Here is a 26,190-nt window from a genome sequence, read left to right on the forward strand (position 1 = left end):
AAGAAAGGGTTGTTCTGAGACTCCACGTTTCTACTTTAGATTGCGTCTCCAGCAGCTGCAGCCAGCGGGGGAGGGCGGGGAACTGGTCCTGGAGATATCTGGCTTCATTCACCATTCACTCCTAACTGGTGTAACAGTTTTATGGCCTTTCCCTAATGATCACCCATTGTGTAGCGGATTGCCAATCGAGGATCACTTAATGACAAAGCAGAATAATTTAACCCCTATTCACATGACAATGCCCAGAATTGCCCACGCAAATGCCGGGACACAAGAGAGGCGCACAGCACGTTTTTCAGCTGGACGAGGTAAGTAACGTTAACAAGCCTTTATCCCGCTCCTCTTCCCTGCCGCTGCCAAAAGGCTGACCCCTGAACTCTGACCTCTCCCTTTGACCGACCGCTATAACATTTCGGCTAACTCGGTTAGAGCCGCAGGTGTAGCCACTGCCTGCTCCCCATAAAACGGGGCAGACCTCAAAGGAGGAGAAAATGGGACTCATCCCATCCCCTGTCCCCATCCCCGTCCCCAAAGGGAGCAAGCCCCAAACTGTGCCTGCCTGGGGTGCGACGGCGGCCCCGAGGGAGACACAAGGCAGTGTTAGGGGCTGTAGGCTGCTACCAAGGGTGTTTTTTCGGACCTGGCTTAGGAAGGGGGGACACACATCCTCGCCCAAAGATGTGCAGGGGCATGCGGGACTCATGGGCACATTGCTTTGCCGGGCGGGTGGTGGGTTGGTGGCTCGGGACGGTGTGCGTGGAGGCACCTGCTCCATGCTGCTGAGTTTGCACCGAAACCAATAAAGGGTGAATGCCAAAACAAGGCACAACGTAATTAACTTTGACTTCAGACTTTTAAATAGAATCATTTCTGTCACTTTATGGCTCCCACATTCACTTCCTAAACACGCTCCCCTTATTCGATGGCACTGATTTTCACAGGAGGTGAATTTAAAAGGCAAATCAGTAAAACACAACCAGTTATTGGAACCAGATTTTAAATTTGCACAGTACTTACAAGGCTTGCCTTATGAGAACGGGCACAAATATCTGCTGATTTATATGGACAGTCAGAACTAAGCCACCTACATTCTGATCAAAGTTTCAAATTATGACCAGTTTAGTGAGGAAAAGTGCACAGTATATTTGTCTAGTAATAAACTTAAAGAAATTCAAACGCAGCTGTAGATATACTGCAATTACCAAAAGAAGGCAAGTTGATCAAATAAACTGTTCATTGGGAATCATTCATGTAGCTATATTTAAATAATCTGAAAGGATGGACTTGGGACAAGCAGACCTCCCCTTTTCAGACACTGCTTTAAATAAGTGACTAGCCAGGAGTGTCCAGAAGTGTGTGTGTCCTCACCAGGTTATCTGATGGAGTTGGTTGGTCTTCTGAGCAAAGACAAAAATCCACCTTCATGAGAAACATTTCTAGCACGTTCAGTAGAGATGACAAAGAAGAAAAGATACATTTTGGTTTGGTTTTGAGAGTAAACTGGAGGTGCGTTCCCCAGCAGGCACGTCCCTGCCTCTGTGACCCCTCCACATGGAGAAACCATTGCAGCGTTAGGGCTACCGGGGCAGTGCGACTGGACCCCGTCCCCACGCAGAACTCCCAGCTGCAATCCAGCACATTACTCCTGTAAGGTGCTGATAAGGAGAAGAAAGGGCTGCATGGCCGTTGTAATGCTGGTTGTCTCAAGATCAGGCACTCCCCACGGTTTCTGCTGTGAACATACTGATCTCCACTAAGTAGAGCAATCCCACTGCCACATGGTTTAAAATCAGTTGGATATGTCAGTATCAGTATGTTACTAAACAAGTCTGTTTAGATTTGAAAGGGTTTTTTTGAAGAAATGTACACTTATTCTATAGGTGGGCGTCACTTCAGTTGAAAGTTTTGGAATAGGTGCATTGGGTGGATCAATATACAGCACGTACACCGAAGTGTTTTATTTTAGACAAAAGAAATGCAAGAGAAGTTTAGCGAAATACCAAATATTCAAAACCACTGAAAGCCCCCAGGTTCACAAGACGACATAAACCACTCTTTTCTGCTAGGACTCCTCCATCTCCCCGGCATCCCACTTCACCTCCCTGCTATCAACCACCAGCACAGACCATGAAGTCCCACGGCGTAAGGCTCCGGCGTGAAGGCGCGTATCGCCACACACGAATCTGACATTGCCTTATCTCGGCCCTTTTGCTGTTGACATTTGTCACCAGTTCAAAACTTATTACAGCGAACATCTCTGCTTAAATTTACAGATACGTTTTAATTAATGGGGGAAAATGCGTTTATCTCCTCCAACCAGCACCTGGGTTTCAAGCGTTTGTTATCTCTGGTGTGAAATTTCGGCTGACAATGGTTAACGCTTCCCACACAGCTCCTGGGGCTGGGAGCAGGACCGGGAGCAGGGCTGATGACCACGGAGAGCAGCCAGCCCGTGCCGCCATCAGCTCGCTGCACCACACTCTCTCCCTCCTAACGAGAGCTGTGCTTAAACAAGTGTACAGAGCCCAGCTGTCCGGGATCTGGGTCCATGTGACCGATTCGACATCTGAGAGTTAAATTAATGGCAAAGGGTTTAATTGTGAGTAAACAATACCACATTAAGGAGCAGTAAACACAGCAGTAGGGACTAAAAGACTGAGTATTCAATCACAGATGTGGCTGCTTCAGTGCTTTCATTAACGGTCTCCCCCGTCTGTACCTTATGACTGGGCTTTTGGCACGGTTATTCATTTAAACGGATTGCTTCCTCCTCCAGCTCCTGCTTCCACTTCGGCGCCCCTACACACACACACACCCCTTACCTACACACGCACCCTAACACACACACTCCAAACCACGAACCCCACACGCCCCAAGAGGGACAGAGTTGGAAGTGCCAGCTCCAGCAACCCAAGCAGACCCCTTCATGAGCTAGGTAAATACCCACAGAATTTTAAAAACCAATGTTATGTTTATTTCTGTAACACTGTCAGCAGTGTATCTGTATGTGACACCCGCACACAGACCTGGGCCGCCTGGGTACCCTGTACCCGAGTTGGGAGCAAGGACGGGGTAGCCATGGCCATTTAGCCCCGGGGGGCTGCCCTTCAGCGAGGCCCCTGCGTGTTCTGCAGCTGGGTCCAAGGGGGTCAGAGCAGGTCCTGTATGGCCACTGGGCCTGGATTTCCTCCTGTCCCCAGCAGGACAAGCCCTGAAATCCTGCAAGCACAAGGCCACAGGGATTAGCTGCGGATCCTCTGAAAGGGTAAGAGGCGCACAGCGGCTGACTGAAGTATACGAGGGGAGATACCAAATTCTTGTTCATCATTTTGTTTCTCTGGTTTCCCTTTACTCCCATTCTCATTGCTTATTGATTTTTGTTTCCAGCTGACATGCAAGCGACAGCCTATATTAAGACAACAGCAGCTGAAGCATCAGTAAAGTCAACATCGCTATATGGCACTAAGAAATCTGCTGTTTGATATGCAGGTTACCCCTCCAAGAAATGCCTTAGGAAAATGCAGCCACTTCTGAAGGGGGGCTAGGTGGGTGGGCTTCAGGAAAATGCTTCCCCGCATGATGTCCAGTAGGAGAATCCCTTTCAAAAACTGCGAGATGGATGGGCTGTCATCAACCCACTTCATACCCTGCTTTGCAGGACACTCATAAAAAGGAGACTCATAAAAAGGAGAAAGGACGGTTCTGGTTTGTTCAACGCAAGATCAAAATGCACAAAAGGTGATTGACATGAAGAAATTGGAAGTGTAGTAAACTACTTGAAACAGTTCTGGAAGCGCTGACTACTGAATAACTCAGTCATGTGTAACTTCCAGTTGCTGAAAGACTAACCACCACTTTAAAACAATTGAAATCCCTATATATTGTGAGTATAAGCTTTTAATTAATTTGCTATATTACACGTATCAACGGTTAGACAGAACTGGAGCTTAACAGCAATTTATCTTCAATCTGTTTGGAAGCCAACATAAATATTTCTTCATTTCACCCTGCTTTTGACTCACTACAGTATGCAGAAGCAAAAGGGCCAAAGCCACTGTTGGCGTTAACGTCACAAAAGGTGTAACCTCGTTTACATCAGTGGCACCTACTCCCCTTGTGCCAGCAGCAAGCCCATGGTGGAGCAGGAGCCGCTGCTTTGTGCTGACAGCTCCCTCCTGCCAGGCAAGGCTCCCCCTGGGCTCTTCGTCCTCCATGAATGGGATGCTCACCAAGGCTACTGGCAGTGCAATCGGACAGGGAGGGTTTTTTTGTTGTTGATATAAACAAAAAGAAAGCAAAAGGAACATATGAGGCAATAAAGGACATCCTCGCTTATTCTGTCCAGGCTTTTCCGTTGAGATTGTCAGCAAAAATATGACTGGGGTTTTGTGCTGGTGCAGACGGTACCACCTACTTTCACTTGGTCTTTGCATCAGCATTACACAAGCGGTGATGAATCACAGCCCAGGCACACTTAGTCTAGGCTTGACGTGAGTGAGTAAACCAGGAATTCCCTCTGTCTTTTGCCATGGAGCCCCACACAAGTATTGAGGAGGCAAATCTCCAAAATCCAGACACACAAACGTGAGGAATGGTTCCAGGAGGGCAGAAATTTCCAACGGAGACTTCAGTGAAAAGAGGCGACCTCCCCAAGACAGGAGGCCCGTATTTGTATTCTCCGGTTTACTCAGTCTTTCCTCTGATTAATTTCATTAGCTCTTCACTTTTTAATGAGTGTAATCCCACAACTCCCCAAGCATGCACACTCCACAGCCTGTCCCTGGAAATTATCTCCCCCTGCCTTTTATAAAAGCTCTCTCACAAACAAACAGGCTGCTCCACACTTTACACACATACCCATGTAGCTAACACAATTTGCCAATTTGCCAAAGGGCAAAAACTCTAAGCTGCCTTTATTTGCCTTGCTGCTGAGTGATCTCAGCCGCAGCGAGGACGAGTCAAGCAGCGAGCTGTGGGGAGATGCCACGCCGCAGCTAAACTCACCTCAGCTGCAAGCGGCGGGGCTGCCATCTTGCTAATCAGCTTTAATTTAGCTGTCTCACAGCTTCATAAGTAAATAAAGACTTACTTAGTGTCAGAAATATCAATGTTTAGCCACCGAGTTAAAAAAGTATGGTAATTAAAAGAGTGCCACAAGTCACAGCTCCGCGCAATCCTAACAGATTGTAGGGTTTGCCTTTTTGAACCTCTCAGCACGTTTGGAAACTTGAGTAAAACAACAAAAGGTGTTAATAGCTTTAAGGGGAGCACCATGCTGATAGATTACCCATTACGGTTATCCACTCACAGCGAAATGGCAAATAGGTTTGATCAATTCGATTTTAATGTAAAGTGGGACTTGACAAAACAGCACCGAGCAGAGAGAAGACCTTTTGTTGCTAATGCGTCTGAAAAAAGCACTTAATTGAGGTCATAATAATATTAGCAGTTATCACCATCAATAATTCAGCCTTATTTATTACTACACGGTAAAGTTCTGTCAAACAGGAGTCGTTGAGGCTTTGTTATACATGTTAACACGGAGCTGGCTGTTGGGTGATTGGTATATATTTCACCAGCTGCTCGAAACTGCGGGATAGCAAGAACTAATGACACTCTTTCTTGGTCCGTGCATTACACAATAGTTAATTTGCTGTATGCAGAAGTATACGTTACAAATATAATAGTCCCGCATAAAGTATGCATAATAAAAAAAGCATTATATCTGAAACAGTGACTGACTAATCTTGCCTGAGCTATCTGTCAGAAGGAAAACAATTTCAATTCCTGCATGATTTAGTACTCCTACAGCTGGAGAAACATAAATTCTGCCTCTTCACACAGCTCTAGTCACCTGTGATTAGTTATCTTTAAAAAATCTAAATGAACGTATAATTGTACAATTATAGATGCTAACTCCAGTGTTAAAATTTAAAATGTATTAGTCTCGTAAAATGCCTCATTAATCTCTGGGTCTTAAAGGACATACTTGTCCTGTAATGAGCCAAATGTAGGAAATATGTGAGATGGTCGTGGGAGGATTTGAGCTCCTAACTATTTCTTTTAACCTTAGAAACGTTTTATTCCCACAAAACCTGTTTACAAACACAAAGTTGTCAGTGACAAAGTCAGTTGTACTTCTCTGGTCGTTAACTATGGAAATGAGCTGTTTGGAAGAGATTAGTTTTTCCTTATACACGCTATTCGTGCATTTATAACAGCTCCATAATTACTGGCTGGAAGTGCAAGCAGAAAGGTTGGGCAGGAATATTGATCTCGCCCCGCCTGCAAATGACTGCTGCTCCCCTGCACTGATTGCATGAAGCTCCTCGTAGGTTTTTACCACCTTCCTTAAGGGAAAAAGTAAATAAATAAAGGCCATGGGGTACCTGTGAAAACCCAAGCTAATCGCACGCAGGCTGCCCACTTGGCAGCAGCGAGGTGGCTCCTTGGAGGAGCTACGGACGACTGACACAACGAGGCATTCAAATGTGGGAATTAAAAACTGTTAAATTGCACAGAGGGATCCTTAACCTCAGCCCTTTGGCAACACAGTGATGTTTCTTCCCTTTTCTTCTCTCTCAGCCCTTCTTGGAAGTGCCATACACATCTGATTTATTGTTTTCCAGCTGCCTCAGAGCTGGCTAATTCAGGATGCCCGCTCCTTGCTGCACGCAACCCCACTAATAACGGCTGTAAACCGCCTGCCCCGCTGCCTCCAAAATCATCTTGCCTTCTGCTCCTCCTGCCTGCCTGGTCAATAGCCAGCATGGCCCTATCGCTCCAAAGCACATCTGGATTCATAGATTTGAACCTTTTGATCTTGGAAATGTAGCAGCTCCAGACAAGCCTTCCTTTGCAATTGGCTCTGTGCAGATTCCTCACCCGATTTGAATGAGAAAGGTGAGGCTCTGTGTTGTTGAAATGGACAAGCAAATGTTCAAAACCATTTTAAACAGTGGGCCAGTATTGTTTGCCCTGAAGCTTAAGTGGATTTTTTTTTCCCTTTTCTTTCCGTGAAACACAAGTTATCCGCGGGCTCAACAAACCAACATGCGGCTCCTGACAATAATAGGGTATCGCTCAGCCAGTTTGTAGGGCTGCCAAAGAGACTCTTCTGCTTCCCTGGCTGGTGGATTGGCTTGGGCTTTTTGTTGCTTTTAAACAGCATGATATTTTAAAAGTTATTAAGGCATTACTGTTGCTTGTTTCATGAATAATGCTTTATAAAATTACTGATAAGGCATTAACATAAGTTTACCTCTCAATGCGAGTTATTTTTTTTCTATTTTACTATCCATTGCTTCATTAAATCAACACTGAAAAAGACTAGCCTTGCCGAATTTCTCACTGCACATTCAACTGTTTGCCCATGACAGTATTTGAATGTGCTTATTATTTCTAGTAAAGCCCTTATCATTTTCACTGTGAAATTTAAATCACCCTGATCCAACTCTTCTTAGCTAAAGTCAGCTTTATCAACCACAAGAGATGTGGGATTTTAAAAAGATCTGAGTAAATTCACATTGTTTGGATAAACTCATTCAGGGGGTTCAGCAAATGAAAGCTGAAATAGATATGTATTCCGAGGAGGCTGTGGACTGCTCAAAAAAAATAAGTTAAAGCATAATTTAAAAAGAAAGAAAAAAAGGAAAGAAGGAGAAAAAAAAAGTTAATGGTATCAGTGTCTTTTTAATGAGGGCATTCACAACCCAGGTTTTGAATTGGTATTTCTCTGCCTCCACAATAATTCAGGTGAAAAGTAAAACAAAACAAAACCAAAGAAACCATAAAACTGTTTACGCAGAAATAAAATTGTTCTCTACAATTTACCCTGCTATGTCGTCTGGTCAGTGTTGTGCTACCAAAAACGTTAAGGACTGCATTTATGCATTATCCCATAATTTAAGTAACTGTGTATCATGTATATTTAAAACCATCTCTCTGTAGTTTTAATTATCTCAGTCTGCAGGGACAAAATGCAGCTCCCATGCCTGAGACCGAAATGAAAGTGCTGCATGCTGACAGCTAAGATGTCTGTCCTAGCTTGTTGAGATTTCCTGTAAAATTTGCATTGAAAAGGCAGCTTTAAATATACTTAAAATAAAAAGAGCATTTGCATCTAATTTGCTACACTTGCAGTATTAAAGTTTTATCTGAATAAAGACATGTCAAATGGATTTATATAGTTAAGCTGATAGCTTTTAAAGTCAACACAGTAACATCAGCTAAATTCAACAAAGTAATGGCAGCAGCTAATGGCATTTATTAGTTTATCATCATTTACTTAAAAACCATAACACAGATCATTTTATTTTCACATTACTGTTTGTGATTCTTTGACTCAGTTTGTATTGATTCCACAAATTATGGCAGAAACTGACATTTATCTAACAGTTTTCCAAGCTCTGAATGTTGGCTTTAGTGGGAAGCAATTGAACTCTTGCCACACAACGGTTTGAGCTACGCTAGAAACAACCATCTTCAAATAAACACGTTTGGCAACCATTTTAAAATACGATTGTTGCTTCTCTGAGGATGACAGAAGAGTTTTTGTTACTGATAAGGCTCTTATTACAAACCACTGCCTATGTAATCTACAGCTCAATCACACAAAGCGCTAAGCACATCACTCCCAACCTAGCAAAGCACTGAAGCATTAGGTTTTGTTTTAAATATACGCATAATAGCGAGCAAGCTTTTTTACAGTACTTGGCTTCTTCAGATGTCAAAGGACTTCAAAAAAGGGATCATTACTGTTTCCACACAGGGAAACTGAGGCACGAGAGAATCCAAATCACATCCTGTGATGCAGTGGGACTCAAAGCTCACTTGCAAGCCTCAGCTGGGAGTTCTGCGTATTATGTTTTACTGCCACCTTATGCTTCTGTTGATTTCAGTGTCATCATCTGACCAGGCTGCAGTGGAGCTACTTGCCAAAAGCACATGCTTATGATGAAGATTGTTGGAGGGGCCTAGGTGTACAGTCTCTTCACTGTCAGCCCATGGGAAAAAGCAGGGCTTATGAATAATGCTCTCAATTCTGCTATAGCTCCCTGTTTCTCCATTTGTTTAATAATTATTACTCAGGACTAAAAGTTTACCAGGAAATACTAAGCAATATTTTATTGCCACCATAAAAACCAGGCACCCACACAGTTTGATTTGTAAATATTTTGGGTGCGGACACCTACATGTCATCACTCACTTTTATAACTGCACTTGAAAACGACATCAGAAGTTTCCAATCATGAGATCTACTCTCCTGCTCAGTAACATCTAAGCCTGTTCTTCAGCGGAAGAAAAACACAACTGAGCTTGGAGACAGGGTTTATTTTCAGAACTATGCACGGAGGTCAACATTCTTGCTAATGGGAGGCCCATGTCTAATTCCCCATGTCATACCCTAAACCCTTAATTCCAAAGGGATCACCAGCTTCTCTCTCTTGTTCTGGTAGTAAGGCCATATTCCCAAGAAAAGTGACAATCAAGTCACATTCGGCAAGAATTTGAATCGAACATGCTTTCTTCATGCCATTTATTGTAATTCTCCCATACCAACAGACTTTGTTCTAGTGTGTCCTCACCCTGAACCCTGGCTTCTATTTCAGCACACATTTGTAATTCCCTGTGCCTGGGCTGGAGAGCACAAACCTCTGGCTCACCAGAACAGCCTGAGACAGCTGGAGCAATGGATTCAGAGGCATAGCCATCCTCCTTGAATCACCATCTCACAGCTGGCCAACTTTCTTACGTGCAACTGCCAGGCTGGGCAAATGAGAGTGACAAGGAACTAAAAATTGTATTGACCTTCATCTGGAGCCCCAGTCTGACCTCATTCAATTCAATAGCAATTTTGTTCATATTTTAACAACAGCTGGATTGGACATTTATAAGCTTTTGTTTTATTGAAGGTTACTAATGAAAAGCTACTAAGCAAAAGTTGAGCAAAAATGTTATTTTCTTTGCTGTATGAACCATCTTCCTTTGGCTCAAGGAGCACAGCTGCAACCTACTAAAAATGCATACCAAATCTTATGGCTATTTCGGTCCTGCCCAACAGAATGACAATTCCAGAAGCTTCCATTGTGTCAGAGAGAGCAGATGTGTTCTCCTCGGAGCCGGAGGGGAAACAGTGCCTCCAGCAAGACTGTTCCTGCAGAGAACACTGTGGCACAAGCCACCTGAAATAAAAGCCTAGAACCAGGTAGCTACAGCACTGTGAACAACACCAACATTTAAGAACTAGGGCAGCTGAAGGGAGGAGAGAGACTTTATATTCAAAGTCAGAGTGAGAAAAAGCAACCTCTTGATTTTCATCCAAATGCAAATAGAAAGCCAACACAGCTGCTGAAGAACTGGTTCCTGCCAGCTCCACCTGAGAAACAGGGCATTTTGCACAGCAGTAGTTAGAGCTTCCATGTGGCTTTGAGGTACAGCCCCCAAGCAGTTCAGTTCGACCTGAAAACCACAGGGCATGGGAGAATTTTCCCACCCCTGATCACAGATGTGGGCTGGAGGAGCTGTTCCGAGCACAAATCCCTCTGGAGTAACATAAGTGGAGCAACCCAAGTTCACGTCCTTTCTGTTGCATCTCGCTACATTGTGGTGAGCTTGCCTTTTTATTTCAACCTTCTTATAGTTCAAACAGCTCGTTCATAGCTTGCAATAGCAATGACTGTTCTCCACTTTCATTCTCCCCCACTGAGGCCCTTCCTACCCCACGCAGGAATGAAACAACAGCACCCCAGCTGGTGTATATACTGTAGCAGGCACGATAATGTCAACCAGATATAGGGCCACATCTTCAACCGATGCAAATTATCCTAACTTCATTTACTGCAGTGGAGCTCTTGGTGTTTTCTATCAGATAAGGATGTGGACTTTAGCATTAATCGTGTGCAGAGCAAAAACCCACCATTTCAAGCTTCATTATGAAACAAGTGCTACATTAGCACCGAGCATGGCAAATCTCAGAATTTCCCTTTAATGATCTTGAAGATTATGTGCAGCAAGAAAGAAGAAGTGGAAAATCTGTCATAAATACCACAGAATACATTTAATAGCTAAAAGCAAGGCTTTCTTTAACACTCCTGCCTGAAAAACTAGAGACTATTCATTAACTAGGAAGCAGAGGAATTGGTTTGTCATTATACTATGCCTGGGAGACAGAAGACAACAGAAAGTTAGTTCTCGGGCCTGGAGATTGCTTAGACTAGGAAAAAAACCAGTATATGGATAAGCACAACTATATTAAAATATATTATGATTAAACATGGAAATGACTGCGAAAAATCTCAAGATATACTTATGAAATATTGACCATTGCAGTCTGTTCTTTGCTCATCCTTGGCAACACCTTTTAGTCACTACGCACCATCTGATGACAGCAGGAAATACCTCTGATGGTGACTTGCTTTTCGGTATCTCTGGTGACAGCTGGAGACAGCTTACATGAGCTGAGTCTGTAGTGGATCCCCCCTGCTCCTGGTTCACGTACGGTAGGTGCACAGAACACCCTAATTCTAAGAAGGACTGATTGTAATGGCTTTAATTCTACAATCACCGGAAATGTCTTCAAATCATCCTTAACCTGGTTTTCCCAGCCTTTGTTCATGCATTACCCCAGTCCACTCCAGTATATGTGCATTTCCCAAGAATACCTGCTGCTGTCCTAGGCTTGAAGAAAGACCTCTAACACTGCCCTGACCGCAGAGCAAGAAGTGGAATCCCATTTTCTCTCAAACAGTTGTAGAGATGCAAGACGCTGCAACTTTGCCCACTGCCTCAGCACGCTCATATGAGCCTAATCCGCACTGTCACAAAGCCTCGAGAAGTGTTCATGTAATGGGAATAATGCATGACAGGAGGACATAAAGAACTAGTCAAGAAGGCTGTAGCTGTGATAATGTTTCTACAAGGAGATCAACTTACCTCCTTAGATGCAAAGATTGTGTGAAGCAAAAGCATCTTCTCCCTTTCTTTCACAGGAGTCGGAAGTCCACTGTGAATTCCATGTCATTTTCTAAAATGAAACGAAAATGTTGTGAAACTTTTCTTCTATGGCAAAGGAATTAACTGAGTACATACTGCTGTATTTCACTCAAGTTTTTAAGAGAGTGAGTTGCTGGAAAGCTTCACTTGAAAGGCACTGCCAAGTACTGCAGCCTTTAAAAAAATGGTGAATTCACTTTGTCTGCACTGGGTGATGGTTAGAGGAATTTTTTGTTTGGCTGTTTCATTACACTCCCAAACTGTGTTGCCACAACCGATTTCACTTGCACTTGCCTATAAAAAAATCTTTTGTATCTCTGTTTCTGCAAAACGGTACCTACCTTGTGTCCTTCCCCCACAGAAATCTTTGAGATTTGGGGGAAAACAGACCTTCCTCATTCTTTCCCTTTGAGCCTATTAATGACAAGCTTGCTCTCTTTTTGGAGTCAAACTTTTGCCAAACAAAAAAAAACAACAACAAAACCTTTGTGAGAATTAAACGAATGAATATGCAAACTACACAACCCCCAAGCAGCTAAATAGGAAGAATAACAATAGAATGGTAATTAAAGCATTACCATTCACTTTATGGACTGATTGCATGCTCCCCTTCCCTCTGAAACAAGCCTTTCATTTAGAGTTGAGGGAGCAACAGAAATCTCTTGGTTTCAGCTGCTAACCGGTAAGGCTTAAGACTTATAAATGAAGTAAGTTCTGTCCATGCAAGGCTCTTGAGCTCCCATGGATGTGTTTACTGAAGGATGGTTCCCACACAGCCATTGCATTGCACTTTCAAATTCCAAAGATTCTGGTTTTGAGGAACTGTTTTACTTGCTTATCACCAAATAATGTGCCAAGTTAAAAAAAAAAAACAAAAAAACCCTCTATCTTCAGTGATCTACTAATCAGTCTTTCCTACTACGGTCTACTCTATTGTCTCAATTTGAGATAATGAATATTAAAATTGCACAATTCATCCCACAGGGTGTTTTTTGAATTATACAGGGCACAATAGAAGCCCTTTTCTTGCTGTTGAAATTCCGCCTTCTTTAGGGTGGAAACAGGAGATATGGATGAGCGGAACATAACACTGTGCAGCAGAGAGGGGAGGAGAAATGCACGGCAAATATAGCAGGGCAAACCTTTAATCTCACTGAAAAATGAAAAAGCCGTAGGATCTTTGCAGCCTAATTTGATATCATCAGCCACTGTGCACAAAAATCAAACATGGCTGCGTGCAAACCACAGCTGGCCAACTGCAGGCAAGCAGAGCAGGTTGCATAAACAGCACCAGGATCAACATGCAAGTTCCTGAGGATTTCATATATATTTTGATGCCTGTGCAAAGCAGAAAGAGGTATTTTATACCCATATGAAGAGAACAAGCACATACTTCCATGTTCAGACCCAAAAGACAATCCTTACGCTACAATACTGAACACAACCTTAGAGAGACCAATGGTAGAGTCAGCCTGGCTGGGCAGCCAGCATGTCTGGGAATTTCTAACCTGGTGTTTAAATCCCCAAACCATCTGCTCTCTGGAAGCCAGGGAGTGACACAGGGTTTCACTGTAGTTTGGTTTTATAATAATATTATTTCCATTTATTATATAACAATTCTGTAGAATGGCAAAAATTCACACAGACAGCAAGTTTCAACAGAACTTTTGAAAGTAATCCAGTTCCCAGAAATTAGTGGCAAAACTGCTAGCGGCTTTGGTGAGAGAGAAGGCCCACAATGAAGATGTGTTTTCAAAGGGCTTTAAAATTTTACCCCAAAAAACCTTTCAACTCCAGAATCGAAATGAAAATCCATTCCAAAATCCTACCTTGCACCTCTCGACCATTTATAATTAGGTGGGCAGAACATTTAGCTCACACTTCCATGCCTTTTTGGGACCAGACAAGAGCCACCCACATCTCATGTGGCTGCTGCCAGCGGGCAGGTGTGGAGGGTGATGGTTCGTCTGCTCCCTGCTGGTAGCCCAGCACCCCATCCCTCCCATCCAAAACTTCTTTGTAAAATGCAAAATCAGTCTTTTTAAAAGAAATGGGAAAATACAGCATATTGTGTTAAGTTCCCTCCTTAAGATATACTGTACAGGTCGTAACTTATCCTTTTTAATAAAAAAGAAATAAATTTACCTTTTGAGTGTCATTTCTGACCACTGCTGCCCCTTTGCTAAAGCCACAGGGCTTCACAGTAGACAGCCTGATGGAATTCCAGTTCACAGCTTAATTTTCCTCCTGATAAAAGAGACAAAAAGTTCCTTTCAGTAAAAATAAAATTTAATGCGGTCCGCAAATTTGATATATTACAACCTCCGACCTCAGCTTAATTGTTCACAAAGGGCTAACGGTACCACTGGCAAGTAAATGACTTCTACAGAGTGTTGCAACCCTGATAGCTCAGGAGAAGGGGAGCAGCAGTCTGACAGATAATCAAAATTTTTAATGCGAACCATAGTGAGAGAGGTTATTCAGAGCACACCCAGACTGTAGGAGCCTTCCACAGCTGCCATGGTAGCTCCTTAGGATGAGAAATGCTTAAACATCATCCTCACTCAACTTCGTTAAGTGTTGCTGCTGTTAGCTACCAACCAATATGCAGTCTGACACTTCACAGCAACAGACAGCAACGGCCTGGGACTTACAAAGACAGAGACATGGTACTTAAATTTCTTTGTGGCCAAACCTGCCCCCAGTTCTGTGGCCCTGAAGAGCTTTTCTTAGAGTTTGACAAGGAACTGAGGGAAAGAGTGTGAAGACGAGAAGAAAGGAGCCATGCAATAACATCCACCACTGGCCCACGGTGTCTGACCTTTCAAGGGTTGCTGCAGAGAGCAGGATTTTAGCAAGGCTTCTGGGTCTGTCACTGCTTACACCAGTTTGCAAAGGGCCATACAGGGCAGGGCATAGCAAAGGGAGGGCAAAGGAGGGGCAAAAGGGTGGGGGTCTCTCTTTGTCCTGGCTGGTTTTATTTGGGAAGTCAGGGAAGGTGTGAAAGTGTTGCTTTATAACATACTCCACCTCACTGTCTGGATCTGGAAAGTGCCGAAACTGAACGCTCTGCACACAAGAAAATTTAATTTACGCTTCTTGGTTAAAGTCATTCCACGGCAGTTCCTCGCCACCACTCCTTCCTCCTCATGCTTTTCCCCTAATGCAGCGTGGCTCCTTCCACGGGCTGCAGCACTTCAGGATAAACCTGCTCCTGCGTGGGCTCTCCGTGGGCTGCAGGTCCTTCAGGGAGTATCCGCCTCCTCCAGCATGGGTCCTCCATGGGCTGCAGGGGAAGGGATGCGCCAGTGCCTGCAGCGCCTGTCCCCACCTTCTTCTCTGACCTTGGTGTTCACAGGACTTTTTCCCCACTTTCCCCCCCTTGCTCCTCACTGCCTGCGCAGCATTCTGCCCTTTATTATGTTCTCACAAAGATGAGATGCCCTTCTTGGACATCCAGAAGTCATCAGCAACAAAAAGGTTTTATTTTCTACTGTTAGTCTGGGTAAGATTTTGGAGCTGTACAATATGATGAAAAGAGCATACCTATTAAATGCTAGCATGCGTGTCTATGGAGCACTCGAAGTGCTGAACCGTGCATACATTTACACCTTGCCAGGCACAGGTCGTTAGCGGATGTACTTATAGAGAAGGCCCTGAACAGTTTGCTCCTTCCCCTCCCGATTCAGCGTGGGGTCAGTGACATCAAACAGCTCCCACAGAGCAGTTGCAGCCTCCAGGGACCACTGGGGCATTTACAGCTGCATTTGTTCAGGCAGCTGTCGCTCATCCTAGGGATCTGCTCCACAGCAGGCTAAGGCTCCCAGCACAAAGGAACCCAAACGATATTTTACTAGAAAAAGGCAGGATAAAACCCACGTGCAGAGTGGGAGGGTTAATGCCTGATGCCTCCTCCTCCTCCAAATGTGGAAAATGACAGCAGGAAAAAAACGGTGGTGAAAACTGTACCTGTCCTAATGCTGGTGGAAAGACAGCTGAGCTGCCTACATCTGCAAACCAAAGGGAAAGAACGTCTCAGGATGAGAGGGCAGCTGTGTCTAAGCGTAGGCAAAATCTTCAGTCTCTTCGAAATTAGTGATGCTGATATATCCAGTATGCAGAATGGTTGCCGCAGTGTCACTGGAAAACAACTAAGAAAGCCTTCAGAAGTTCATACCTCAATTTTAAAGCTGAGGCTATTTTAGCTAATGCTCCCGAGGTGACTGTCTGGTCAAATGTCAGAGTTTATATTGCTGAATGAAATCTCTATGAGATCTTTGCAGTTTGGGAACCATGTTAAGTCTCCAACGTGAGCTTCTCAGATTATACTGGGTTGTGGATATGGTTTTTTTCTTCCCTCTGCTTGGAACATATCTCAATCTCCCCATACTCCTGCAAACTATTGAAAAACTTTGTGTCATGTTTCGACACCAGTTTCATTGCTGTGGGATTTTCCCCCACTAATTCATTTATTCTAAAAAAATCTTTTCATTGATGCTGCTTCTGTATGCTTTCAAGCCTAATATCTTGCAAATTGGTAATTTATTGTTTTATTTTTAAGGAAAACATTGCCTGGAATTTAGTCTCTTACAACTAATGCCAAACTTCACACTTCATTTTTAACTCTTTGACCTCCAGGATTCCTTTTCCTGGTCATCCCTCTGAGCCTCTTGGTTTTGCTGGTGGTTATGTTTTTTCTGCCAGTCTCTGCATTGCTTGCTCCTTTGTTTTGGCACAGGACCGCGTGTTACCTGTTGCAGCAGATTAGCTCTGACAACTGGCTTACATCTGAGTAACACATCCCACTGTGCTGATTGCATATTAGTGACCATTACATTTGGAGCCTTACGCATCAATTCATGTGGCTTGAAGGCGTTTTCTTGATTGGCAGACTTTAAAAAGAGCTTTTTCAACCACAACACTAGAGCATTCACTCCTCTACCATATGTGAGTCATTCTTCCTAGCAGTGGCTTCATAGTCCTTTTTTTTTTTTTTTTTTCTGTCTCTTCTAGTTTGGGGCTCCTGTATTTCTGTGTGTCCAGCTCACAACACCTACAAGGTAGTACCAAATTTCATGCACCATTAATTCCACTAACATGCAGAGGCTTGTTAATTTGAAGAGCTCAAGACAGACACCAAAACTGTGGAAATGTGTTTTTTGAAGTTTGGTCTTAATAGAAGGCTTTTACTTGTCCAGGACAGCTACACTGTACAGAAAAACACCACTGATGATAGTGATGGAAATAAATGCGGATGCTCCTGTTGCAGAGATCTCTCCTGCTAAACCATTTACCTTATGCATCCTGCACTTTATTTTATTTATGTATAAAGGCCATGCCTGGAGCACGCTGTATTGAATGTTCCCCTTTACAAGTGAATCTAAATAATACACTCTACCTAATGAAAAGCTACCTCTGTAAACACAGAAAGGAGTGAATCCACCTTTCTGTTTCCACAGGAGGTAACAACTAAGGCCCCCCTCCTCCCCACATTCCCATTTACCTGCTCACAGCTGCAGCACCTTGGCATTTGCTTCACCTACCCATGAGAGCTCCCACCGCTCCTCCGGCAATTACAGCATGTGCCTGAAAGAGGACAAAACAAAAGGAGTATTTTAGTTACAGGAAAGACAGCAGTAAGGTTCACAGTGTACTTTCTCCTTCTGTAGTCAAGGTTTTACTTTTTTAGCTTTGTTCTTCTCATATCTGCTAGATCCTCTCCATCCTTGGGAAAGCAGTAGGTATCAGATGCTGACAAGATAGCACTGAGCTAAGCCCATAAGTTATATTTTCATATTATCTTTCATATAATGAGCATCTGTACTTTTTCCATTTATTTGTCTAAGCAAGTTCCTCCATTATCTTCTGGTACTTTTTTTTTTTTTAAATTATTGGCTGATACCCAAGTAGGTAAAATATTTCAGCTCCATCCCATCTCTAGGTTCAAAGAAAAAAATAAGAAAGAAACAGTGTAAGGTTGATCACACACTTGTTATTAAGTCAAAGCCGGATTCAAGTGTTTGTGTGAGGTAGAATTATCTCATTCTTTTTGTCTGTGTCTTTCTGTGATCTACCAGTCAAGTATGTGATTGGATTTCAGCTCAACAAAACCTTAAATTACACACCTATTGTGCCTGAGCTAAGCCTAGTTTCACAGCACTGGAGAAGGCTCCTCACTGCTCTTTTGGCACTGTTCGATCTGGCTTCTGCTATCATCTGCAGGTTGATGAATGAGTAATAGGATTAGAAAGTCTCATCTCTGAAATGCTGTAATTGTCACATTGGGTGAATTGACAAAAGGCTCGGGTGATGGAGAGGTGCTCCGTAACGCGGAGTCTTATGTTCAACCTGCACTCGCTAGCCAACGTGAAGAGAGGAGGAGGAATAAAAAGAATCCCTCCAGCTCTCCATTTGCTCAACATGCACAGATATCCCCATGCTCTAAATTAACCTTTTATGCATGAGTTTGTTGGAAGGCAGAGTGCTCTGCCTCTTAAGGGATCTTATCTCGCTGCAGGGAAGATGATATACTTGTTGATTCTTTGGTTAGTGCAGGAGATTAAAAAGTCTAGGAGGGCTGGAAGCGAGGAGCAGACTTACCCGTTCTCCCCAGGAATCTTACATTCAAAAGACCAGGGTAGAGATTTTCCCCCAGGCAAGCAGAAAAGCATGGTGCAAGCCAGGTGCATCCGCAGGTCCTGCCTTGTCATCGAGGAGGGTCAGCAGCACACCAGCTCAGAAACCAAAGTGCCACACATTTCTTTCTGCAAGCCCACCTGTGTTAGCCAGGATGTGCTGGAGCACAGATGAAGTTATCCGTGGCTCCTGTCCCAAGTCCAATTTCAGAAGGGCAGATTTGCAAGCCCAACCCGGATGCGTTGGCAAGGTCTGCCGGGGACCTACCTGCCTAAATAGCTACACGAGCACAGCACTGCAAAGCCTAGCAGCAGAAAACAAGCAGAACAGATAAGTAAAACCTTCCTATTGTTTCTTCTGTTTGCTTTTATTTTAATTTCCACTGCCTGCAAGCGCCAGCAGCACCTCTGTTTTCAAACAGAAGAATGGAAATTGAAAAACCATAGTGGGGCAGTTCTCTGCTCTGAAGTACCACCGGCACTGCCTTCTGAGAAACGGCTTCATGCAGCGCATACAAATTAACAGAACTTTATTCCTGCCTACCTTTTATTTAAAAAGACTATCAAAAGCCAACATCGCTTCTGCTAAAAGAATATGTCCCCAAATGCTCTGCAGATGCAGCCTGTGAGGTCAACATTCGCCATCCCCTCTCTCTGTCAGTGTGAGTTTCATTTTAATTACAAGTGCATGTTTTGCACGTTGTAAAACTACCCCTGGCTCTGACCACCGTAAGAAAAGGAACATTTAGCTCAGGAAACAGTAGCTGACCCTGTCTGCTCTTTTTCTTCCTTGGCATCAGCTTAGACTATTAACACCTTATGTGTGTTGCCTGTATGTCCCACATATGTGTGCTCTGCATCCATTTCATGCAATACCTGTCCTAAGTGCATACTAAAAGCTTCCTACTGGGAATTTGCTGCTTTGTTTGACTCCTCTTCTTGGCATCTTGCTTAGCTATTGAATTCATCTGCTTGACAGAGAAACCTTTCTGTGTGCTAGAAGCTTTGTCCTTGGAAAGCTGTGACATTAGGCTTAAACACATAGAGGCCTTTTTCACCTCTCACTTCACTCCTTAATTATTCATTCCCAACAGAGGAAATCAGGAGGAACCTGGCAGCCAATGTAAACATTTTGTAGGCGAAAGCAATTTTTTGGCTCCCCAAGAGCATAGTATGACCATGATAGTTAAGTTCCTTACTTAAAAACCTACTGGATTTGTATGAAAAAAAGCAAAACAATTTTTTTTTTTAGGGGGTATGAGGGGGGCAGAGGATGGATGCAGAGCAAAGCACAGCCTATTTGACAGTGACTATTTTAATCTGAGTGCCCTTTGCCAATTGATTTCAGAGAAAAGAGCCAAGCCTCCAACATATGTCCCATTTATAATTTTAATTTTCTTTGCCCCAGCATAGAGCAGCATCCTACAAGCTCAGCTAGTACCTGGTAACACGGGATAAGTGCATCCAGTGGCTGTAGCTTTGGACATTTCCCACCTAGAGCTGCAGCTAAAAACCCCTTTGCAGCTGAGCCCCAACTCACCACGGTAGCACTTTCCCCCATTTCACACACACGACCTGAAGTAGCCAAATTTTGGAGCACCCTGTTATTAACAAATGGCAATAGATGCCCTGTGCAAACAGTTTGTAGAACCAGGGCTACAGCCAATATTTTCCCAGTCTTGCTGTTAACCTGAACTGAAGCACACAACATTGGCCCGCTCCCAGGAACCGTCAGTGGGAAGCACATATAGCAACGGGCCACCCACTTACTATTTTCTTAGAGAAAGTTTGCCAGGAGTGATATGTAGCTTGCACCACCTTCCTGAAACATTTCCACACTCCCCAAGCCTGCACAGGTCGGCACTTACCACCACCTCTCATTTCAACCTGCCCTGCTCCACCTCCTGCTCCTTCCACGCAGCCCAATGTTCTCCTCCTAGCGCTTCCTTCTCTTCATCACCTTTTCCTGGCTTCGTGCCTTTTTTCATGCTGTTCCTAATGCCTGGGACAACCTCTGATTAATGTTCAGCAAACAGCCTCCTCCACAGATCAGGCCGCGCCCAAGCGTGCTCTGTTTTCTCTTGTTCGGCATTATTCTGACTCGTGCCTTCCACCTTCCCAAAGCAAAGGCTCCGACTCTGACAACAAGCAGCACCATTTGTTTCTGCAGGGCGACCCAGCAGTTCGGGACCGGGCTGCTTGCTGTGCAGGCACCACCACAGCTTCTCACCGAGCAGGCAGCGGGGCAGTTTATCTAGAAAACAGCTACTATGACTCGAAAAAACAAAGGGTGAAACCCAGCATCTTCCCAGCACATTTAGCTATTCCCTTGCCCTTTTCAAAGTAGAGAAACGTGGGCACAGCTGCTCGCAGTGCATCCTACGAGGGGGCAGGGGTGGCTCCATGTCACCTGTCTGTCCCCTCCTGCTTTGGGCTAAGGTTGGGATGCAGAAACAGCAGAAAGCAAAATGTGATGCTGAACATAGGCCGACTGTGGGAGGTTACCACGATGGCCTGGCTGGGTACAAAATGCCCTGTGTGCTGCAGTCTTGGGAAAAGTCTATTTCCAGGATTCATAGCCATTGGTACGGCAACATCTAAAACAAACTGAGAACCGAAGGACAATTTATTTCAGTCTTTGATTACTTTTGGCTCTTTTAGACTACTTGATTTATTCGACCTTTTTCTTTTGGCAAAGAACAACTTCACTCTTTGAGAAAAGGTAAGCTAAAATGGAAAACAGTTGGGTGACTTCTCACTGTATTAAATGTAGTCTTCTTGAGACCAGCAAGACTCCCAGCGTTACGCTGTTTCTGTATTAAAATCTAATTCTGAAAGTTTGACAAAGCACACGTTTAACACAGGTCAGCAGTATATTGACAGGATGTTAATTTTAAATTGTGTCAGCATTTCCTGTCTTGAGTGTTAATGTCAATTAGCACCTTGCTGCATAACCTCCAAGTCCTCCCTTATTACGGGAAGGTAGCAAAGCACGCAGCAGAAGCACTTCTATTCAAAACACCACTCGCTATCAGCCAAACAAAGAGCTGTCATAACAAAACCGGCGAGGTGAAAGTGCCTAAGCTGCTATGGATTTGAGGTTAGAAGCCTTAGTCTTTTTCCTTATTCCTGATACTAAAAGTGTAAGCGTGTCAACTTGGAGCGAAAGGCTAATTACTTTGAGGCTCTTTGAAAAGTGTGTTACCATTCAAAATCTCTAAGCCTGACATAAAGCCCTTGGCTTTAGATCGCACAGTGTATAGCTCACTGTAGGTCATCCGTGAGTATCCTTAACGTGCTCTGAAACGTGCAGCCTTATTCTGGGAAAGGTGCACGTTTCTGCACACCTGCTTCCTGCAGTATTTCACACATGCATCCTGCTCCCCAGCAGTTTAGCTCGTTCCCAGGCACCCAGTGAACAAGCCTGGCCAATTCGGACACGTTTCAAAGCACTGTGTAAGGACTGCTCTACAAACTTCACAAAATTCTCACCTACCCCCTGATCTGACAGCAGCTCGCAGCATGTATGTGTACATGAAGCTCTAGACAGATCCATATCTAGGCTGGGTACCTTTTCTTGCACTTCGCTGTTACATTCGGCAGTGCAGAGATATCCAGGGTACAAACCCGACTTCCTCAAGTCGAGTAAAAGCTCTGCCATGAACTCGCTGCCTGTCTTGCTCGGAATACAGATGTGTTCCCAGAATGACAGCACAAACCTCAGGACATTTAGTCTAAATTCTGAAGGAAGCTAGCTGGTAGTGCAGTCTTTTGTGAGAAGGAAATTTTAGTGGGAAACAGAAAATGCTACAGTCTTGCCAATCAGCTTTAATTCCAGGTCTTGTCACCTGTTCAGTTAAAATATTCAGATAAGGATTTTCATCAACAATTCACTGTAAAGCCTAGTGCTGGATGTCTGGAAGCTCTTCTTGAAGTCCATAGGTGCTCACATTTGGAACAATGGTCACTTATTTTTAAATCAGACTTTACAAAATTTGTAATTATTAATTATAGCTAGCTGGTCCTTCCAAATAAATATCTTGGAAAGTACTTTGACAGCTCCTCGCCAACATTACAGGGGAACAGGAATAATACAGAAGTGACTTGATGATCCTTATGGGTCCCTTACGACTCAGGATATTCTATGATCATACAAAATCATATTGGATTAAAGTCAATGATTTCTATGCAAATCAAAAGCTTGGCAGGCATGGCATTAACAATCTGCAGTGCACTACACACTATTGCACCAAAAGCTTGTCGTTTCACATCAAATTGGATGTGGTTTTCCATCGACGGAGAGCGGGGCTCCCTGTGGGTGTGATTATTGCCCCGCGTCCCAGGTGACCACGGTCAGCAGCAGCAGCGGATGGCACTCCAACACTGTCTCACTCCCGCAGCTAGAAATTGGTTCCAAGTACAAAACATTCTCGTACTCGCCCTCATAAAGCACCTCGGTTCCTACCTTTGTTTCTTTAGAGCAGGGACTCAAGGTGTGGCCAGGCCCCATGGGGTAAATCTGCTGCCCTTGAGATGTGGTGCAGAGATGACACAGGCATTATGCACAGCCCTTGCGCTGGGTGCTTACGCTCTGCCAGATTCTAAACAAATTGGCCAAACAAATTAATGCCACACACCCTAAATTGGCTGAACAAATTAATGCAACACGCCCTTTGCACAAGGGTGCCTTTGAAGGCCAAGGATGGTGCGTGTTGCAGCGAGGTGCTTTATACCGAGGAGACAAATCTCTCCCGAGAGAACAGAAACAGCACATTATAGTTTCAAGTTAGAGCAGGGCTTTCACCCGAGAGCTTTTCAGACACCAATACTGTGTGTTGACATTTAATTACTAAACTCTTAAAACAAATAATTTGTATGAGCAAATGCTTCTCAATCATTTCATAATAACCCAACTAGTGTTTCTTGGCAGTTAGAACAAAACCAGAAGCATGTTGAAATCGCGCACACAATGCCTTGTTCTGACATGGGAAGAGGTGCCAGATAGAGCAGTGTGAACCCTCCAGGCTGTGGGAGCTGATGGGAGTCAGGAACCGAGCGCTGCAGTTTTGTTCCCAGGGGCTGGCAGCAAATCAGCCCCAGCAGGTTCACTGGGAGGTTGGAGTTTACTGAATTTCCTTCTCCAAACAACCCTCCCTCCTTCAGCTCAAGGTCCTTTCCTCCACTGAGCCCCAAAGCTCCCAGCAGAGGATTAAGGGAGGGGGCATTCTCAGGGCTCGCTGGGTGCGAGGTAGCTGGGAAGGCAGGAGCCTGGTAGGCAGGCAGCAGGTAGATGCCTTTGGTTGCTGCGTGAGCACCTAAATCAATGGAGCATTTCCTTCCACCTTTCAGCGTGATCTATGGCAAAATTTTGCACCTCTCTGCTACCAGGTAGCTCAGCTCAAAGCCAGTCCTAGCCGACATGTAAAACCCACGGCTTTGCCTTTTCACTTCCTCTGTTAGAGGGTCTGCCTCGGTGCAGCACAAAGCACTGCTCCCTGGAACAGGTCTTCTTCAAGTCCTCCTTGTTCTCATGCTATTACGTCCTCATTTTCTCTTCATGCTCTTCAGGACAATGGCTGAGACTTGTCAAGAGATTTTTCATAAAGAAGCTGCAAAATCTGCATGCTACATATTCTGTCTGCTTACCTGTGTAATCCCTCCGTATGTGGGACTTTTGTGGAGTGAGGTTAGGACATTAATGGAAACAAACCACTTTCCGATGAGAATTAAAACACCTAAGTATAAAAGCTTTGCAAGTGCAGATCACAAGTTTGGCTTGCTGTGGTTCTCCAGGACCCAACCCTCATGGATATCTTATTGGGCAGTCTGCCAGCTAGAAGAGCTTTCTCCACCACACAAGTGGATTTTTACTTTTACTTTTTTAATTTTAGTTAAGTCTGGAGTTCCTGAATTTAATCTGAAGCAATATTTGAGTCATGCCACTGGGACCTCCGGTGCTGCTCCTTCCCAGTTCCCCTTCCCTCCTTGCACTTCCACCTACCTACTCAGGGTCCTTCTTTTCTTCCTCCTTTTTCTCACTCTTATAACCTGACTTCCTTACAACTTTCTCTCCTTTCACACAGCAATCCCACCATTCCCCAAGCACCTTCTTGCACGTGCACATATCCACTGACACCCCCCTCCATCACAGCAGCGTGTCCTGCTCCTATGTACCTGTTCCACCTCTCCTAAGCAAAGTTAGTGGTTTTAAGTGGGCACCGGTGAGCAAAAAGCCATCTCCATCACCAGCCGCTTGAAGTACACTGCTTTCAGTGGTGCAGGACCAGGACTGATTTTGATGTGCAAGCTCTCCATACGAAGGTAAAGCAGAGTGCTGTTTCTGTGGAAATGTCAACTAAAATGCCTCTTGGCAGCTAACGCTTTATTAATAGTCCAAGTTTGCATCAGTGGTCTCAAACTCACAGTGCCTTCAGCTAGGGGACCTCTGAAGTGCTAGGCCTGTCCCAGCACACTGCCCTCCTCCCTAATTAGGAGCCACCTATTGTGTTCCAGTGTTCTCTCTGAAAATTGCCACTGCAACCTTGCTATCAGCTCAGTATCTTACCATTAGTGAGGAGGGCAAACGCGTGGTGTCCTTGACATGTCAGCTAAAAACGTCTGCCCCCCTTTCTCTCTGGGGAGCGAGCCTATAAGCTCTGTAATGCATTTAACCTCTACCACCTCAGGGACTAAGAGTCTCCACAAGCAGTTTGCTGCTGCCCCACCCCTGAGCTAACTCATTTACCTTATTTTTTCTTACAATGTTCAATAAATCACGCTCCACCCTTTAAAAATTATTATGGTTAATATATGACTTGCTAAAGAGATGCTTATAATTCACATAACTATGTTATAGCTTTAATCTCATAACACAGAACATGAATAAATGTGGCAAGGCTCTCTGAATTAATAGCCTGACTTGTATTCACGTATTTAGACATGCTTGTATTTGTATACTTCTCTTACCGTAATTACAACATACAGGGCAGATTCTGATCTCCATGTCAAAGGAGAAAAAAAAAAAAAAGCAAAGAACTGACATTGCAGAGCATCAAAAGAAATAAAATACTTTGCAAAAATTACTAATTTCTATTGCAAAGCAATGAATAGCTGGCTTTCGCAATGCATCTACAAGCAAGAATTTGATTCAAGTTTGTTTAGTTTTCACTTGAAGAGCCTGAGTTTTAAAGACAAGTGTATTCTTTCTGCAGTCCTCAAAGGTTTATTAAATTTGATAAAGGCCATATCCCTTGCTTCTTGATAGTTGGTTCAATATTGAATCCCGCTACTCAAATGCAAACGCTTCAAGTAAGACCAATCGCTTGAGCAAAAGCTGGAGATGTGCAAGAGACAGCTGCTGGGCAAATACTTGGAAATTCCTCATAACATTAATTCCCATCTTTATACCTCTTGGCTTTTCACCTTTTTTGGTTTTGCTTTACCAAGTATTCAAAGAGCAAACCAGGAATGTTCACCCTAGCGTGAAAAATGAGGAGGACCCATAGAGAAAACATGGGAAGATTGCAAACCCAAGAACTCACACCAGAAAATGTTGTTATTA

General features: G+C 44.0%; 1 protein-coding gene across 2 annotated transcripts in view; it reads right to left on the bottom strand.

The window, feature by feature from the left end:
- Positions 1-26,190, bottom strand: part of LOC308176823 (uncharacterized protein) — a 239,563-nt gene that overhangs the window by 70,519 nt on the left and 142,854 nt on the right. Inside the window, exons 4-6 of one of the 2 annotated variants that reach the window (XR_013938648.1) lie at positions 17,498-17,580; positions 14,140-14,241; positions 11,935-12,025 (exon numbers count right to left, since the gene is read on the bottom strand). Coding sequence is in view for 1 of the 2 variants with exons in the window: in XM_080553081.1 (XP_080409207.1) it covers positions 15,155-15,280; positions 15,964-16,004; positions 17,538-17,580 (210 nt within the window). In the remaining variant the exon portion in view is untranslated. The other variant, XM_080553081.1, reaches the window with a different exon arrangement.

Source organism: Anser brachyrhynchus, assembly GCF_964034855.1.
Source record: "Anser brachyrhynchus genome assembly, chromosome: 12".
Taxonomy (NCBI): Eukaryota; Metazoa; Chordata; class Aves; order Anseriformes; family Anatidae; genus Anser; species Anser brachyrhynchus.